Raw genomic sequence first — 19,294 nt, 5'->3', positions numbered from 1 at the left:
GAGTTATTCAACTCCATTTTTATTTTTGAGTGAGGCTTGGTTTTCTAAATTAGCTTTTTGCAATTACTGGACTACACAAGCAGTGTTTTCAGTGCACAAGATGGAATAAATATCAAGTAACTAATGTTACTGTGATGGGGATTAGAGCTATTGTCTAATCCAGAAGTTGTCCATTTCTCTTTTAGGACTGAAGTTAAAGAAAAGGCAGCTGAGCTAGATGTTCTGAAGGATACAATGGCCAGCGAACAGAAAAAATCAAGAGAGCTACAGTGGGCTTTGGAAAAGGAAAAAGCTAAAATGGAACGCAGTGAGGAAAGAGGAAGAGAAGAGCTTGAGGTATTCTGTAATCCCAGATAGTCTGGATCAGGGGGCATGCAGTTACTCTTTTGGTTAACATTTCATCTCAGCTTACATTTTTGTCCAGTGTGTGTCCTGTCTTCAACAGCAGTATTGTATCTTCTAGAGAAAGATGTATAGAAGCTGTGTGGCAAAGAAAGAAAAAGGCCTGATATAAATTCCATTTAAATCAATAGGAGTTTTACAACTGCCAGTTTAGGGCCAAGATGAAAAGATTCTACTTTGTATAATAGAATTAGACATTCAAGGGGACAGGGCACTGCTAACGTGGCTACACCTAGCCCCCACCACAACTGATCTCAAAACATGGTATTTATTATTTAAGGAGGTACATTGTTTGTTTCCACTTTAAAAGTGAGATGTTTCTCCTCATGAAAATCAAACTAAGGAGTTTAAGAGAAAATGCACCAGTAGCTTCCTTGAGTGAGGGAGAAGAGAGCATATATCCTCGTGCAAGTATTAAGACAAAAAAGCAATCACTAACAGCACAGATTTATTTGCATCTTGAAATCTTAACTTCCAAAATTCACTTCCACAGCTTTAGAAAGTAAAAGCAGTTGCCTTCAACTTCAGAACTGCAGCTTTTTGTATCTCATTAAAAAGTATACGTTACAAATATCCTTTTATGAGATGATCCGGTCCTAGAATAGACACCTGTAATAAATTTTAATATTAGATGTACCTGCAGCATTGAGTATTGTCACACTAATTGTGACTAGCAAAACCGTTAAAAGCAACATGTGTAGAGGTAGCATACTTGCAATTTGCAGGCAGTAACACAGAAAGTGTATACAAATAGCTCTAATCAATTCTTTCCTTCTATTTTCTCATGGAAGGATTTGAAATTTTCACTTGAAGATCAAAAGCAGAAGAACTTAGAGCTAACTAAACTCTTGGAGCAAGAGAAGCAGCTGTCAACTGATCTGCAGCAGAAAATTGAATCCCAAGAAGTGCTCAGTGCTGCCCAGCTGTCACGTGAGCGGGGCCGCAATTCTGAGTTGCAGGTACTTCTTGAGTCAGAGAAGGTTCGAGCTCTCGAAATAAGCAGTGCCCTAGAAAGGGAAAAGGAACTGTGTGCTCAGCTTCAAAGTGCTGAAGATAAGGGGCAAGCTGGAGCACCTAATCCGTCTGAGGAATTACTTAAAGAGCTGCAGAAACAAATGGATGAAAAGCATGACCGTGTAGTGGAATTAGTAAGTGAGATGGAGAAATATAAACTGGAATCTGTGCAAGTAAGACAGCAAATGGAAAAGGAAAGGCAGATCCAGAGGAAAGCATTACAGGCAGAACAAGATGCTAACATAATAGCACAGAAGAAACTCCATGAGCTTGAGTCCAAAGTAGAAGATCTTCAGTGGCAGCTTGGAGAAAAGAAGCAAGAAGTTCTTAAATTAGGGAATGAAACAAAGAAGTTGCAGGAAATAATCCAAGAACTGCAGAAAAAAGAGCAGGAGAATGAAGGAAGGAAGGAAGCTGAAAGGACACCAAGCCACAATACAAATGAGGTACAGTAGGACTGAGAGCAATGTGTAATACTGAACTGTGCAATTTAGCTTTTAACTCTTTTGATCAACTAGCATTGTATGTCACTGTGCCTTTACTCAATCTGTAAAATGGGCTGCAGATTACAAAATATGGGCATCAGGGAAAAGGAAAGCATTCCAGTTTTTCTCCCTAAAACTGTTCACACGCATCCTCTGAGAATGAAGCTGCAGAGATACGTAAGGAGGAGGGTGAGCAGGAGAAATGCACCTCAGTGTACACACACACTTTGTGCCTCAGTACAGGAGAAAAATATTCCCTGCACGCAGTTGCAGGAATGAGCTGTTTCTGCTCAAGAGCGCTCCAGGTCAGTTCACTTAATCTTTAGTTCATAAACCACAAGTGGTTTTTGAAACATTTAAAAATGGTCTCCCAACAACTTTAATAATTAGAAAAGTAATCAGAAAACAAGTGTGTGCATGCATATGTATGTGTTAGTAAACAAAATAAAGAAATCAAGGTAAAAAAGTAGGAATCTGGCCTAATTTTTGTATGAATGAAAGTTGAAACCACTGTTGCCTGTAAATTTTTTTCTCTCATAAAAGGTTTAGAAAGTTTTCAATTAATTTTGAATTTGTTTTAAAACTCTTCAGAAACTTCCCTATAAGATGTAGGTGTTTCTGGGTATGTGGTATGTTAATAGTCCTGGAGAAGGTTGACAGGAGACTTGCCTTTTTGCTGACCATGTGTTTGCTATCATTCCATGCTTTTTGGTCTGTGGAGCCAGGAAGGAAATTCTTCTCTTCATCTAATTTGGCTACTGGCTTAAATCTTCTGAAGCATTGGAAGGTACCCCCAGCTAGAGGCAGGCTGTTGAGTGCATTGGTAACTGTGATAACATCAGCCTTCCTGTCATGCTCAGTGTGTGCTCTTTGCTCTTCTGAATGGAGGTAGCTGCCAACACTGTGGTCAACGAGCAGTCTTCTCTTGGATCAGGTTGGCAGTGGCTGTTGGGTTTTTCTCTTTCTCGGCAGCAGGCAGTATGATCTGCTTTCCAGGATCTGCCCAGGGTTTCAACTAATGAATCTCCTGCCGCTTCCTGTGACTTTCGCAACACCCTGTGTTTTTCCATTGGTACCACACCATGATCTGATACCCAAAGGCACAGCAGTAGGCTCAGGTTTCCTTGGAAGGCTAGCAGTTCTTCCATGTTAGTGAGGATGAGGAGCACATGTTCAGTTCTTCGCTTCACTTGCGGAAGCATCAGTGGTATGGTTGCCTGTGACTGTGGACTGACCTCCATGACCGTAGTGGGCTTTTCCAGGCCTGTTCCTCTGGCTATGAATTAGTCATCAAAATACATGGGCACAGTGGCCCAAATGCCTGCACAACTGGTAATAATACTGCTGGTGGGAGAAACGAAAAAGCTTGGTGGCTTCCTGCTGGCCAAATCTGTTGAATGGATTCACACTGTAGCTGTATGATGGCTAGATCTTAGCCAAGAGAAGCATCACACTATACCATTCACAAATAATAGTTTAGTGGTATGCTACAACTGTAGTGTAGCGTATCACACTAAACGCCTTCCTGTGTCAGAACTGTCTGTTCTTCAGTTCCTGGGTGTGTTTCAGAATCAAATGTTTCCATTTTAAAGCACTGGACCACATGCATTCTGTATGTATATAAATACGTATTTATCTCCAGACTACCTGGGATACACCTAATGACAGAACAAGAAAATGGGTTCTCCAGCAGAAAATGGAAGGAGCCGAGACCAATGAATCGACCTACCCCACAGTGACGGGAGGAGGAGAGCTCTCTGCTGCTAGTGAAGTTCTGCAGAATGTCAAGCAAAAGCTGCAGAATGCATTTCCAAAGCTGAAGCAGTTGGCTCGGAAAGCTGCTAGCAGGTCAGACCGGTCTTCAGCTACTTGGTTTTGTTAATAGCAACTGGCAAGCTAATAAATTAAGTTTTAACTGATTTTGAGGTTGTTCTAGTTACTGCACTGTAAGATAGGATGACAGAAGTGTCAAATGTTGCTCTAAATATTACATGTTTAATATGGTCCTTTTTAAGTTACAGCAAAATTGTCTTTTTTTTCTCTGAAAAGTGGTAAGGTTTATTTGAGTGTTATGTACATAGATTATTTTAAAACAATTTAGTAAAAAAAAAGAAATAATTCAGTGTATCGGGGCAAATGTAGGGCTTACTGCTATGGATCATCGCCCTTGCTTCCACCAGGGAAAGCATTTCATGGTCAAGTGAAGTTTATCTTGATTCTTACTGTCTGAGTTTAAGTGAGTTACTGTCTCATTAAGGTAAAAAAAAATAGCATGGTACCAGGTCCATGGGAGGTTTAAATCTGTTTTTATTTTGCTGCGATGGTGATTTACTATTATATATTCATTCTGAAACAGTTGGGCAAAGTGGAGTGTGTTATATCTTGAAAATACCTAAGGTTTTGCTCACACGGATTCCGCAAACAGGTGGGAAGCAGGGGCACATTTTGAAACATGCTCCACGTAGAAAACATCCTTTTCTCCAAATTAGTGGGAACTTCTGTGCAAATTCTTTATAAAAATGGAGCCAGTTGCGCTTAGGGTCACCGAGAAGTCTTGGAAACGTTGCCTTGTCCCCGGCCACAATACTGAAGTGACTTGATAAAGTCACAGTGTGTGAAGTCCCATCAGGCTGGCTCAGGGTCTCAGACTGTACCTGCTGCTGAAACTGTCACTTTTCGTTCAGGTTGCAGTTTGAAACAGCAGATGATCAAGACTTCATCGCAATACAGAACGCTATTGAAGAAGTTATTTCAGAGCTGCAAAAACTGCCCGGGCTGTCCTATCTGGAAGAGGTGAGAGTGCAGTGTTGTTTGTAACTGGTGGCAGAGTGGGTGATGTGAGGGGAAACCTGCAAGGAGTTGTTAAGTCTGTACTTTATAGAGGAAAATCTGCTCCAGTGGGTGTTGTGATTTGAAGTGTAAAAACCTCTTTCCATTTGTTTTTTTTTTTTTTCAATTTTAATTACCTCAAAAGTGAATTTTCAACTTTCAAAGTGAAACTTTTCCAGTTTAATCATAACTTTCAAATAGCATGGCTTTTCTTTAATAAAAAAAAAATTTCCTTTCAGCAGTATTTCTGTAACTGAGGAGACTTTGCTCAATGCTTCTCAATATTAGAACTAACATTTAATATTTACTGTATTGTGTTGATACAACACATTTACTTGACTGCCTTTTATTTACCAAAGGAAAGGCAGTTGCAGATTGAGTAGTGTGCACCTATGTAAAAAATGAAATGAGGTGATCTGTGACAAAGAATTCAGCAATATGTGATTTTTGACTGCTTGGCTAGGTCCTTACATTCACTTAAAGCAAGTGTTTTCAACATGACTTGAAAAAAGCTTTGAGGCTTTTCTTCTAAGTTGGATAAATCTTAAACACAGTAGAAAAGCTTTGCAAGTTGTTACACTTGGTACAGTTGAGCTTGTGTGAAAACACTGCTGTGATATACAGGGTAAGAATAGAAGAGAGTCACATTAATCTATAGGTTACATGTACACCTGTTTTCTATATGTAAGTTATTAAGAAGTTATGGTCATTATCTACAGAAGTTTTTCACTGTAAGCCAGTTATTTTCAAGTTGCAACTCCTGTCTAATACAAGTTGTTTGGTTGTCTTTTCTTCCTTCTAGCTGAAGCTAGTGCTGCCCCCAGGGACACCATCCAGCTCGCTGACTGAGAGGCTGCTGAGACAGAACGCTGAGCTGACAGGCTTTGTCAGCAGGCTGAGCGAGGAAAAGAACAATCTGAGGAATGCTGTTATGAAACTGGAGGAAGAACTGAGACGATACCAGCACAGACAACTTTCTGGAGACTATGTATGTCTGTAGTGGTGCTCGTATGATAATGTACATACAGGCATAAAAGCATTATTCTTTGTCCTAGTCACTCAAGTGGGAGTGATCCAGCTGTCTCTCTGGCTTGGCTTCCCTCTGCAGAGTAAATGGGCATGAGTTGTTCTTGTCCTGTGCTCAGTACATTTCAACTCACTCTGTTTACTGTAAACTCTGTGATTTTACCCAGCTTCTTCTTGTTAATTGCTCTTTTCTGTTAAATTGCACGTGTGTCTCTTTTTCATCTCACCATGGTGAGTGGGAAATAGATCCAGATAAGGTCATGAAAAAAGTTCCAGTGAGGGGAACTTTTTTTGGAGAAGCTCTGTTTTCCTAGGACATTGATCAGACTTCCAAAGTCACTGCTTCTGAGGTGTTAGAATGCAGGGGTGGCCTCAGATCCAATCAGTGGGTAGTTTTTCTCTCATTAATTTTATAAGCTTTCCATCAAAGCAGTGACTAAGATGACACTGCTCAAGCTTTTCCAAACAGTGAGGTTCAAATTCAGTTTCTTTTGTCTTCAGTCTTCCAGACACTCAACAGGTGTTGGGGTTAATATCGATACTCTTGTTGCCTCCGAGAAGGAAACCTGGAACAGAGAGAAGCTGTCACTGCAGAAGTCTTTGAAACAAGCTGATGCGGAGCTCTCCAGGCTGAGAGCAGAGCTCAGGAGTGAAGCTTTCCTCAGAGAACTGGGATCAGATTCTGAAAACGCTGTTTTAAGGGTAAGAAGACTTTGCTGCCCACATACTAACTACAGCTGCGTTTTCTCATTTTGATTCGGGCCTGTTTTTCATTGTGTTCACTCTGCTTGTTCTAAGTAAACAGATACTAATTCAGGGTTGAAATTTCCATCCTCAGATACCTGGCTCTTAGTTTTTCTCCCCAAGAATGATCTGCAAGCAGCGATGTTGTTGTCTTTTAGTGTGAGTTCTATTTCTTGCTGCTCAGGTGATCCTCAAATTATGAAGCTACACTCAACAAGTGTCTTCTCCGTGACAGAGAGAAATGAATAATCACGGAAATGCCTTAGGAGTAGCAATGTCAAAACTCTTAGAACTGTAATTGTTCTTTGAGCTTATGGGGCCTTTTTTTTCTTGTTGTAGAGAATTTATGGCAAATACCTGCGAGCAGAGAGCTTCCGGAAAGCTCTCATCTATCAGAAAAAGTACTTGCTGCTGTTACTAGGCGGATTCCAGGAGTGTGAGGAAGCCACACTGGCCCTCATCGCACGGATGGGCGGGCAGCCTTCCTACACAGACCTTGAAATCATCACACACCATTCGAAGGGGTTTACAAGATTTCGCTCTGCCGTCAGAGTGTCCATCGCAATTTCAAGGTGAGCTGGAGGAAGTTAGATTTCAGACAAGTATCACTGTGCAGTTTAATACATCCTGTTCTGGCTCTCTAGTTAAATCTAGAACTTGCCATCTTCCATCTGCTTAAATTATACATTTTTGGTAGTCATGAATATAATAGATGCTGTGTAGAGTGAGAAGTTGTTCAGAGCATAGCTAAAATCTGTAATAGGAATAAGCAACCTGATTGTAGTTGAAAAGGGCTCTGTATTTGATACTCAAAAATGGATTAAAATTGGATAAAGTCATATTAGAAAAAAATTCTGATTCAGGATATGCATTTACTTACAAAGGTATTTTCTGTAACTTAATTTCCTTTAAAGGTTAAATTCTTACACAGAAGTATGATGCAGATTTATGAACTAATTTTATCCATCATCCATTCTTCAAATTCACAAGACTCTACGTCTCAGGCTGAGGATGAGTAGGAATAGATGAAGATCAGGTGAACGTTATTGCTTCGTAGTACTGCCATGTTGCTAGCAATCCCTCTGCACAACAGTTTGAACCCCCAAGCACTTGTGCTTGCTACTGATCAGAGCTTTATGTGTAGTATAAATTCAAGGTACTATTCATGTACCTGTTTAAGTGAGGTTTTTACTCATAGCTTTCAGCAGTTACAATTTTGGGGATGCAACAGGGCAAAAAGTGTATTTATTAAGATTTTGAAATGCTGATGCCCTGTTGCTTAGGTGCTCCAGCCATTTGCTGTCCACTGGGACTTACGCAGCACCTCTGGAGTTGCTGGAATTGCAGAGTGAAGCTGAAAGCAGATTTGGACAAAAGATGTTTTTCTTAGGGACGTGCATGTTTTCTACTTCACCTTCAGGTTTTAGACGTGCATCCATTAATTTTGCTTGGTGTTCAAGAAATTCTTTTGCCTTCCAGAATACACGCAGCAGAGTATTTCATTTAGCCTGAAGTATTTTATTTTCTGTATTTGAAATGCAGAATGAAGTTCCTGGTTCATCGATGGCACAGAGTTACAGGTTCTGGTGTACTGAGTGTCAATAGGGATGTCTTTAGCCAGAACACAGGTAAATCATAGTCCAGTAATGGCTGATAAATGGTACCACAAGTCACACCATTGCTTAGTGGGGATGGGTTTTAATCTGTATTTTCCTCATGTGGAATGAATGGGGTGCTGTTCCCCCTTCCTTTTGTTAGAATTGCTTGGATTAACCTATTTCTCAGGTTTCTGAGAGTTTCCGTGCTCAGCACAGACACAAATCTATTTCCTTTCTCTTCAGTCTTGTTTTGCTCCATTGTGGGTGGGATTTAAAAACTATGGCATTTTTCCCTATGGAGTGTGTTTGTAAGAGCAGTTTTAGCCACGTCATTTGGTTTATCAGAAGAGATCTGCATCTCCAGATCTAAAAGGAGATGCCAAGGACAGGGATGGACAAGTGGCAATAGAGCCTATTGACCAGCCCTCCCTGGCCTTTCTCTCAAGAGGAGCAGAAGTCTGTTGTTCTTCTGTTATAGCTTAAACTTTGGGAAATCTGGTTTTCTGTTGGCTTTTTGGTAGGAGCCTAATGAGAATCAAAAGCTTTTTTATTAATTTCTGGCTATCTGGGTCTGCACTAAAACCCTGTCCTGCTCAGCCTGTGGGAATTTTCTCAGTAACATCAGTGAGGCCGGGATTTCACCTCTGGTTTTCTCTGGCACAGTCTGAAAGTGGTCTTCTTTTGTGATTTTTGTGATGTGCAAACAGAAAACTCATGTTTGAGATTCTCTACGAAGTGCAAAAGGTGTCACTTTGTTTAGTTTTCAAGGCATTGCTTTTTCTACTTCCAGGTAATGAACTGCGGCCTGACTCATTCTCTGGTGGCATGGATCTTTATGGAGAGCAAAGGCATTCCTATAGATCCAGGTCAGACATGGAGTCTCCTAGATCTCCTGTAAACTTTCTACATAAGTACATTTTTAGATTATTATTAGCTATCAGAACGCTGTAAATCATTGTGTCAGTGCTTACTGAGAAGGTTTGTAATCTTTGGTGCTCTAAGATATTTTTTACTTGTTTTGCAAGAATACGTAACAAATTACGTCTCAGTCCTTTGCTCTGAGTTTCCTCATCATGCTGATCAAGGCCAGAGCTTGCAGACTGCTTCTATGCCTGATTCACGGCATCTTCTTGGAGCTGGTGGTAGATTTTAGCCATTGTGGGGTTTCATTTCTAGATAAACCACCTCAACATTCTTCAGCTTGTGACAACCATAACAGTTCATTAGGGCAAAAAGGTTTAATCTATTATGGCCACTTCTGACTTACAGAAAGTAAGAGGCAGAATCCTGTAAAGGTGGCTGTGTCCTTGTTCATGCAAGCTTTTAAATAGAAAAGCTAACTTGAATCTGCCACGGCTTCTGCTGCAGTCTCAGTAGGAATTTGCTGATCAGTCTTTGTCCCAGAGAAATGCAGCAACAAATCAGGTGCAGTAGAAAGGAGAGGCCACTGGAAAGAGTGGTTTCTCTAGGGGAGGCAGTGTGGTGGCTTGGGCAATAAGCAGCTGGGAGATTACATGGGTCTGACATGCTGGCCACCATGTGGGTGAGCGCAGGGTCGGTACGGTGTCCCTACATACCACAGTTTGCTGTGTCTGCTGATACTTAATGTCTTACTTGAAGCTGTGCTTTTTGGACATATGGGTGTTGTTCTGCCCCAGGTTCCCCAGTATGCACACGGACTTCAACCCAGCCTCTTTCGCCTGTTCTCAGCTGCAGAACTATGATCCTGAGAGAGCTTTAACAGATTACATCCACCGGCTGGAGGCCCTGCAAAGACGACTGGGCAGTGTGCAGTCAGGTGAGGGCTCAGGCATTCCTCCCTGTGACTCCTGAGTAGTGCAGGCACAGTTCTAGTTGGAAAGGATGCAGTGGTTCTCCGAAATACAGGAATTCCATTGTGTTTAGGCATTTTCAGCCTTAAACAAAGAGAGTATTTTCAGCACATTAAAAAAGCTCCAAGGTAAAAAACTCATTAAGAAGAAAATGTTAAGAATCTTTGAGGGGAGACAGACATAGAATTGTGTTTTGAGTTTATCAGTAACACTTCCTCTTTCCTTGATTTCTAATAAATGTGCAGCAAGCATTCAGTTGGTATCTTGTTAAGACTTTAAGCTAGATGGAGAAAAATCACAGAATGGCTTGGATTGGAAGGGACTTTAAAGCTCACGGGCAGGGACACCTTCTGCTAGACTGGGTTGCTCAGAGCACCATCCAGCCTGGTCTTGAACACTGCCAGGGATGGGACAGCCACTTCTCTGGGCAACCTATGCCTAACTGCACCCAAAAGCCTGGGATGTGGGAGTACAGGGGGAATTTCTCCTGTCACTTTCATTACAGAATTTGCAGCTTTTTTGTCCCACAGATGATGGTAATTCTTGTGCTTTAAAAGGAATGTAGCAGGAAAATTGTCAGGTCAATAGGGCATTATGTATCAAACTTGATTTTTGTGGTTACTTTCGTAAGGTCTTTCTTCAGCATGAAATCCATTATTTGAGGAAGTTTTGTTCTTAAAAGATTTTACATGTAAAATCTTTTATGCTTGTTCAGCTGAGTAACGTATCATTGGTGTACTTATTCCAGGCAACCTTGATGAAAATCTGTCTCCATCTTACAGGTTCAACTTCCTACACTCAGCTGCATGTGGGTATGAGAAGATAATACCCCAGTTCCACCAGCTCCGGCACTGGCAGTGATGATGTTCATGGATTGCCTTCCATAAATCCGTGCTCTTTCTCTGCTTTTTATCATGTGTATATTTTGGGACCAAGATGAACACAGCTGTATGATTGTATTACAGGTCCATCCTGGCACACCCCACAGACTGGGATTTATGTATATAGGCACTTTGTGTTCCTGCAAAAAACACCCCAAAACCAAACAAAAAACCACCCCAAAACAACCCAGCCCCCTCGCCCCCCTTAAATTACATGTATATTTGTGGAATGCTAATTTAAGTGATTAACTTATGAAGTGTGTATTTATCAAAAGGGTGCAAAGATGAAACATGTATTAATGAAATGGAGCTACATTCAGCAAAGTTTACTTGCACTTTTTCTGGCAAGGCTACTGAAGTTACATGATTCTCGTACTATTTGCTACCGGCAGCGCAGACAGAATATCACTTGTAGAGACCTATTTTTGTAATGGTAGAAGTTTTGAATTTTATGGGTATTTTGTCAAAGTACTGAAATAAAGACAACTTCATGCTTCTAACCGTGTTGAAGAACCACTCCCTTGCTCCCCCCGCAGAGCTTGCTCCTATCTGCGCTCCTCCTGTAGCTTTACTTTTCACAGCTTCCAAACTACTTTACAAACTACTACGTCAGCTGATCGGAGCTAGCCCAGCTAGAGCCGGAGCCGGCACGCTGCAGAGACCACGAGGGTCAGCAGAGATTAGGAAAATCAGAGGGGACAGCGCAGAGACATCGCGATTCCCGACATCTCCCGATCCCCGAAGCCCCAGCAGCCCTTGCGAGAGAGCGGCTGACGTGGCAGGGGGCGTTCCCGCGGTAACGGCGACAGCACCCCTGCCCCTTACCTTGAAAGAGCCTTTGGGAGGGCAGCGACACTGCCCACCGGGCGCAGGGAGGAACAAGCAGGTCGTGTTGTGGACTCTGTTGCTGGTGTCCCAGACTGCTGACCAATATGGTCGCCTCCAGAAGGAGGGCTTGCAGTAAGGAGACTGCAGCAACTCAGACAGAGATCCCGTCCCAAACCGTGGCTGTTCAGGTCTCTGGCTGCAGGGAGTGCCAGAGCCTGCTGCTGCCGAGGGAGGGAGGCCAGCATTCCACCTGCGTGAGGTGTGAGCAGGTAGAAGATCTGCTTAGCTTGGTGGCAGAACTTAAAGAGGAGGTCGAGACGCTGAGGACCATCAGGGAGTGTGAAAGGGAGATCGACTGGTGGAGTAACTCCCTGGCGTGCCAGCCGGAACGGTTCCAGGGAGATACCTCCCAAAAGGGGATTGACCCCCTGTCCTCTCAGACAGAGGGGGATGACCCGAGACAGCCCCTGCCCTGTAGCTGTCGCGCAGAGGTAAGGGACCAAAAAGACGATGAGGGCTGGAAGCAAGTTCCAGTTCGGAACCGTGGGCAACCTTCCTCCCTGCCCTGCTTCCCCAGGTGCCCCTCCGTAATAGGTTTGAGGCCCTGGATCTTGATGGAGAGGTAAGTGAGGATGTGATGCAAGGCCGGCCTACAAGGTCACATAGGAAAAGGCGGTCGACTTCACGCCTCAAGACTGCCTCTGACAAGAAAGAAAGAAAGGTCATTGTCGTAGGCGATTCCCTTCTGAGAGGAACAGAGGGCCCGATATGCAGAGTTGACCCTCATCCTAGGGAAGTGTGTAGTCTGCCTGGAGCCCGGATCAGGGATATCACCAGGGCGCTCCCCAGCCTGGTGCACCCGACAGACTACTACCCGCTGCTGGTCTTCCAGACAGGTGGGGGGGAAGCTGCTTCCCGCAGTCTGAGGGGGATGAAGAAAGACTACAGGGCCTTGGGGCGGATGGTGAAAGAGTCTGGGGCTCAAGTGATCTTCTCCTCACTTCTTCCATCTTCCAGTGTTGATGTGGGACTGAATGGGAAAATTCAGTCCATAAACAATTGGCTACGAGTCTGGTGCTTTAGGCAGGGCTTTGGGTTCTTTGATAACAGCTGGTTTTATAAGGCTCCAGTCCGGATGATGGCACGTGGGAAAGGTTTAACTCACAGAGGCAAAAGGATGCTGGGGCATGAATTAGCAGGGCTCATTTGGAGAGCTTTAAACTAGATTCGAAGGGGGATGGGGTTGTAACTGGGCTTGCCCCAGTGGGGCAGCACTCTAGGATTGATGAAGACTGGGAGGCCTCCTATAATCCTAGGGTGAAATTGGTGAGCTCAGCTCCCTCCTTGAAATGCCTGTACACCAATGCGTGCAGCATGGGAAATAAGCAGGAGGAGTTGGAGACCTGTGTTAAGTCAGGAGATTATGATCTGGTGGCAATTACAGAGACGTGGTGGGACAGCTCACATGACTGGAATATAGTCATGGAGGGCTATGTCCTTTTCAGGAAAGACAGGCCAGCCAGGCGGGGTGGTGGGGTTGCTCTTTATGTGCGAGAGCAGCTACAATGTACTGAGTTCTGCCCAGGGACAGGGGACGAGCGAGTTGAGAGTCTGTGGGTGAGAATTAAGGGGCAGGCTGGCAGGGGCGATACTGTTGTGGGTGTCTGTTACAGGCCACCAGATCAGGGTGAGGACGTTGACGAGGCCTTCTACAGGCAGCTGAGAGCGGCCTCACAGTCACAGGCCGTGGTTGTCATGGGGGATTTTAACTTCCCTGATGTTTGCTGGAAGGACTACTCAGCAACCCAGCCACAGTCCAGGAGGTTCCTCCAGTGTATGGATGATAACTTCCTCATGCAAATGGTGGATGAGCCAACCAGGAGAGGAGCGCTGCTGGATCTCATCCTCACTAACAAGGAGGGGCTGGTCGAAGCAGTAAAGGTTGAGGACTGCCTTGGTTGCAGGGACCACGAGATGGTGGAATTCAGGATCTTGTGTGGTAGGACCAGTACAATAGCAAGTAGAATTGCAACCCTGGACTTTAGCAGGGCAAGCTTTGGCCTTTTCAAGCAATTGCTAGGGGAAATCCCATGGGCAAGGCTGCTTGAAGGTAAAGGGGTCCAAGATAGTTGGTTGGCATTCAAGGATTGCTTATTCCAAGCTCAAGAGCAGAGCATCCCGACACGTAGGAAGTCAAGAAAGAGGGCCAAGAGACCTGCGTGGCTAAATAAGGAACTGCTGGGTATGCTCAAGTGGAAGAGCAGAGTTTATAGGTCATGGAAGGAGGGGCTGGCCACTCGGGAGGAATATAAGGCTGCTGCTAGAGGATGTAGGAAGGCAGCTAGGATGGCTAAGGCCTCCTTAGAATTAAATCTGGCAAGAGGGGTCAAGGACAGCAGAAAGAGCTTTTTCAAATACATAGCTGATAAAACTAACACCAGAGGCAAGGTTGGCCCACTGGTGAATGGGATGGGTGCCCTGGTGACAGAAGATACAGAGATGGCAGAGTTATTGAATGCCTTCTTTGTCTCTGTCTACTCTGCCGGAGGCAGTCCTGAAGAGCCCTGTACTCCTGAGACCTCAGATGAAGTCAGGTCACTGGAGCAGTTTGCCTTAGTCGACGAGGAATGGGTTAGGGACCAGTTGAGCAATCTGGACATCCATAAATCCATGGGTCCAGATGGGATGCACCCGCGGGTGCTGAGGGAACTGGCGGAAGTCATTGCTAGACCACTCTCCATCATCTTTACCAAGTCTTGGGAAACGGGAGAGGTGCCTGAGGACTGGAGGAAAGCAAATGTCACTCCAGTCTTCAAAAAGGGCAAGAAGGAGGACCCGGGTAACTATAGACCGGTCAGCCTCACCTCCATCCCTGGGAAAGTGATGGAACACCTTATCCTTGATGCCATCTTAAGGCATGTCAAGGATAAGAGGGTTATGAGGGGCAGTCAACATGGCTTTACCAAGGGGAAGTCATGCTTGACCAACCTCATAGCCTTTTATGAGGAAATAACATTGTGGATGGATGATGGCAGAGCTGTGGATGTGGTCTACCTTGACTTCAGCAAAGCATTTGACACAGTCTCCCACAGCATCCTCATAGCTAAATTGAGGAAGTGTGGCCTGGATGATCAGGTAGTGAGATGGACTGCGAACTGGCTGAAGGACAGAAGCCAGAGAGTTGTAGTCTATGGGGCGGAGTCCAGTTGGAGGCCTGTATCTAGTGGAGTGCCTCAAGGGTCAGTATTGGGACCAGTATTATTTAATATATTCATCAATGATTTAGATGAGGGAATTGAGTGTACTGTCAGCAAGTTTGCTGATGACACTAAGCTGGGAGGAGTGGCTGACACGCCAGAAGGCTGTGCTGGCATCCAGCGGGACCTGGACAGGCTGGAGAGTTGGGCAGGGAGAAACTTGATGAAATATAACAAGGGAAAGTGTAGAGTCCTGCATCTGGGCAGGAACAACCCCAGGTTCCAATATAGGTTGGGGAACGACCTGTTAGAGAGTAGTGTAGGGGAGAGGGACCTGGGGGTCCTAGTGGATGGCAGGATGACCATGAGCCAACACTGTGCCCTTGTGGCCAAGAAGGCCAATGGCATCCTGGGGTGTATTAGAAGGGGGGTGGTCAGTAGGTCGAGAGAGGTCCTCCTTCCCCTCTACTCTGCCCTGGTGAGACCGCATCTGGAATATTGTGTCCAGTTCTGGGCCCCTCAGTTCAAGAAGGACAGGGACCTGCTGGAGAGAGTCCAGCGCAGGGCGACTAAGATGATTAAGGGAGTGGAGCATCTCCCTTATGAGGAAAGGCTGAGGGAGCTGGGTCTCTATAGTTTGGAGAAGAGGAGACTGCGGGGGGACCTTATTAGTGTATATAAATATATAAAGGGGGAGTGTCATGAGGATGGAGCCAGGCTCTTCTCAGTGGCAAACAATGATAGGACAAGGGGTAATGGGTATAAACCGGAACACAAGAGGTTCCACTTAAACTTGAGAAGAAACTTCTTCTCAGTGAGGGTGACAGAACACTGGAACAGGCTGCCCAGGGAGGTTGTGGAGTCTCCTTCTCTGGAGACATTCAAAACCCGCCTGGACACATTCCTATGTAACCTTATTTAGGTGTTTCTGCTCTGGCAGGGGGATTGGACTAGATGATCTTTTGAGGTCCCTTCCAATCTCTAACATACTGTGATACTGTGATACTGCTGCTCATGAGAGGAGTGGACAGCTACGAGCCCTTGTTTCTGGAGACCTGGTCACACCTGACAGGAGAGAAAGGGAATATCCTGCACTCTCTCAGTTGCTGTGATGGGTACAAACACAAAGTTTTAGAACAGTTACACCTGAGCTTAGAAGAGGAAAGACGGGCAGAGCTCTTGCTGCAGTGAGAACTGATGATGGGGGCAAGCTGTCTGCATGACTGACCTCATACTTATGAGACAGAAAGTTAGTTTATGACAAATTTACTTACAGAAGCTTTCCAGAATTGACAGAACTGAGCACAGAAAACTTCCACAAGAGGTTTGGCTTTAGATTTCATTCAAAGTTCCTGTGAGGAAGAGCTCATGACCATTCAATCTTGGCCACTCTTGACCCAAAAGCCATATAACAATCCCGTGTGAGTCAGTGCAAAGGGGGACAAGATTCAGCTATTTCACTTCATTTGCGACCATTTTATACACAGCCGTGTTATTTACAAAATTAATGTTGTTTGTATCATCACACTGTTATTTTCACACTCACATCAAGCTTCCAGGCATCACTACTTTCAGAAGTACTTCTTAGAAAATCTTTGTTGCATTTTACAACTGCTTCCAGTTAAGACATTTACATTGTTTATTCTCAGAAAAGACTTTTCTCTTTGAACATTCTGCAGTCTCCCTACTTCTCAGCTGGACAGTAATATCCTTTTAAATGGTCAGCATCCATCCCACTGTGTTGCTTGTTTCCTGAGGTGGGGTATGCAGGCTCACCCCCTGTTATCTGGGGAAAGTAATCATTATCTTCAATTATTTTTCCAGAACAAAGAGTTCCATTTATGGAAATCATGTATTTCTTCACCTCAGAGAGCTGGCATGCACTTTAAAAGTGTTACACCAACAGAAAAGACGCTTTTCCTTTAGAAATACAACAAGAAATCTGTAGAACACGCAGTTATACACAGCAGCATTCAACGGTGTGGGCAAACAAGAAATGCAGACTTTGCACGCGGTAGATTATGGTTGCTTCCCTAAGAGCAGTTTCCATTTGCTTCTCATTCTGTCACAATTTTAGTCAAGTCTGTTAGTTTACACAATTTAAATAAGTAGGGCTTTAGCGCCAGAATTTACGGTGACCTCCTTTTATACCTGATAATGGGGTTATTAGGAGTATGTATCATTGTTGTGTAATTTATAGTTGGAAAATAGCCATTGACGAGATCAAATTCATACAAGCGAAGCAAAGTAGACCAAATAGTCTTAATTTGAACATAAGCAAAGTGTTCTCCAATGCAGCGATGACGGCCTGGAAGGGAAGCCATGAAAAGCAGTTAGAATACTTGGTTATTACATCACCTCTGACAACAAGCTTGCTTTAAAGGTTTTATGCAGACAGTGATTGCTTCTTTCCAAACATGATGCTGCACATACACCATTATGGAGGTCCATTAAAGTGTTGTTGGTTTTATAAGCTTCATAAATGAGATAATGAATTATGAAATAACTGCATAAATGAGACTTGAGTTAATTAGCGATGTGAATGAGACTGTGCTGTTGTGTCCTCACCTGAAGCGTTAAATTTCTGTATCACCAAAGAAGCTTTTGCAACACTGAGAAAAGATACCAGCTCTAACCCTACTGTGGTGATGTCTGCAAACTGTTTTGGCAGCTGTGATTAAATGCAGACTTTTCCCTGCCTTAAACTGACTTTATAGTACCAGGCTTTTACCTTGACTTGAAAAGACCTGAGTCAAATTTCACACATGCTAACCTAAAGACTTGTTTTGGCTGCTACTCTGAGTGACATACACAGCTATTACTAATGCAAAACTATCATCAGCTTCATGCTTTTAACAGCACTTCCACAGCAAGAAAACTTTTGAGGCAGGCAGTGAAAGAACAAGTATCTATTCTCAGAGGCTGCAGTGTCCGGTGGTGCCCTATGAGATGACCACTGTGAGCCACTCCAGGGCCAGCCCTCAAGAAGGCACTGCCTGTTCTTACTCACCAGCACCAAATGGAATATATGCAAACTTCTCTCCAGCTGCTGGGTTATCCTGGAGATACCGGTCAGGCTTGAAGTCTAGGGCGTCTCTCCAGGAGTCCCTGAGTCTGTGGTTAACAGTGGGAGATACGCAGACCTGATGGCCAGGGGGAATATTATATCCAGCAACAGCCTACAAGAGAAGAAACAAGACCCAATACATCACAAGATTTCCCCATTTTTCTTTTGAAAGTGTTGCCTGAAGTGCTGCATCATGAGGCTTCAATTTCAGAAGAGGTTTTGGCTAAGCTCATTTAAAATTAATGCGGCCTAAAACTTTACTATTTTACTTGTACAGGGAACAATGCTCAAGTAGTTACAGGAAGCTTTCAGCTGCTTTAACAAGGTCACAATGCTACAGAAAGGGTTTTTTAAATAAATGAATGAACTTACAATGTACTGAAAGCATTTGCCATGACGGGGCCATTCATTTCAAAAATTACTTGACATTCCATCTATCTTATTTGTACAAACAGCAAGATTTCTTTTGGATTTACCTAGCTTGTGTTAAGTGCAAGCCAAATTTTTCTAAGACAACTATTAAAAATACATGGCAAACAAAAAATGTTGTTAAGTGGTAGCACCAGTCTAAACCCGAGTGAGACCAATAGCTACACTTAAGTTGCTTTCTTCAGTCAGCTCTGGCTACAGGCCCACTGATGCAGCCCAGGCTGCCACTAACTTTTGTCCCTGCCAGTAAACACTGCTCCTTCGTGTTCTCCTCCTGCCAGTGGGGACCCCTCACCTGGCCTTTTCCCACCCTATTGTAGGGAAGTGAAGCTCACCACAATGCCTATACCTACCTGGGGAGTCCTGGCCATCCTCATCATGGTCATTATAGGAGGTCTAAGCCTCAATGTTTCTTTTAGACAGCGATCCAGCAAACTGAGATCCTTGAGCTGAAAATACAGAGCAAATGATGTATCAGGACAGACAAGTTTATTCAATGCAAACAAAATGGTATTTTATACCATTTAAAAACAAATTCAAATTAAAAATCAAAAGAGTAAGCAGTTCATATTTGCACTTCATTTGCTACCCTGATCATTTCTTTTTTCCCCATTTGATTCAATTAAGAAGGGAAAAATCTCTGACCAGTGCCATTGAATATGACTAGTTTCTTACTGATTTGTCTCATGAGAGTTTTCTGATGCCTCATTAAAGAACAAGGCCACACTGCTTCCCTTTCCTCAGTGGGAATATGAAGATCCTCCTCTACAGAACAATCATTTCTTAAATAGACATCATAGGAACTGTAATTTCCTTAATCAACACTGGTTAAAAAAAATAGTGGCAAGCTAAAATTTGCTTTGAGTGGAGACGGAGGAGATACATTGGCACATAGATAGTGTTATCACAGAATGACTGTGCCAGATTATGATTCTAACACAAAGCATGTGACTGTATTTGGG

The 19,294-nt window shown here is 43.7% G+C and overlaps 2 protein-coding genes across 15 annotated transcripts in view; one reads left to right on the top strand and one right to left on the bottom strand.

Moving 5' to 3' along the window:
- AKAP9 (A-kinase anchoring protein 9) overlaps positions 1-11,305 on the top strand; it is a 112,747-nt gene extending 101,442 nt beyond the window's left edge. For 5 of the 7 annotated variants that reach the window (XM_080610573.1, XM_080610570.1, XM_080610569.1 and 2 more), the window contains 11 exons: positions 186-336; positions 1,194-1,862; positions 3,544-3,749; positions 4,586-4,694; positions 5,533-5,718; positions 6,258-6,458; positions 6,840-7,072; positions 8,043-8,128; positions 8,889-8,964; positions 9,757-9,896; positions 10,713-11,305. In XM_080610573.1, coding sequence (XP_080466699.1) covers positions 186-336; positions 1,194-1,862; positions 3,544-3,749; positions 4,586-4,694; positions 5,533-5,718; positions 6,258-6,458; positions 6,840-7,072; positions 8,043-8,128; positions 8,889-8,964; positions 9,757-9,896; positions 10,713-10,756 — 2,101 coding nt within the window. In that variant the 3' untranslated portion in view covers positions 10,757-11,305. Of the gene's footprint in view, positions 1-185; positions 337-1,193; positions 1,863-3,543; positions 3,750-4,585; positions 4,695-5,532; positions 5,719-6,257; positions 6,459-6,839; positions 7,073-8,042; positions 8,129-8,888; positions 8,965-9,756; positions 9,897-10,712 lie in introns of those variants that run through there. The other 2 variants (XM_080610571.1, XR_013956253.1) reach the window with 2 other exon arrangements.
- A 5,054-nt stretch (positions 11,306-16,359) lies between these two features.
- LOC308217095 (krev interaction trapped protein 1) overlaps positions 16,360-19,294 on the bottom strand; it is a 35,800-nt gene continuing 32,865 nt past the window's right edge. For all 8 annotated transcript variants that reach the window (XM_080609839.1, XM_080609838.1, XM_080609840.1 and 5 more), the window contains 3 exons: positions 18,686-18,781; positions 17,847-18,015; positions 16,360-17,144 (listed from right to left, as the gene is read on the bottom strand). In XM_080609839.1, the coding sequence (XP_080465965.1) occupies positions 16,966-17,144; positions 17,847-18,015; positions 18,686-18,781 (444 nt within the window). In that variant the 3' untranslated portion in view covers positions 16,360-16,965. The remainder of the gene's footprint in view (positions 17,145-17,846; positions 18,016-18,685; positions 18,782-19,294) is intronic.

This window comes from Psittacula echo (genome assembly GCF_963264785.1).
Source record: "Psittacula echo genome assembly, chromosome: 2".
Classification (NCBI taxonomy): domain Eukaryota; kingdom Metazoa; phylum Chordata; class Aves; order Psittaciformes; family Psittacidae; genus Psittacula; species Psittacula echo.
The sequence above is the reverse complement of the archived record's forward strand: the minus strand, read 5'-3'. Positions and strand labels throughout refer to the sequence as shown.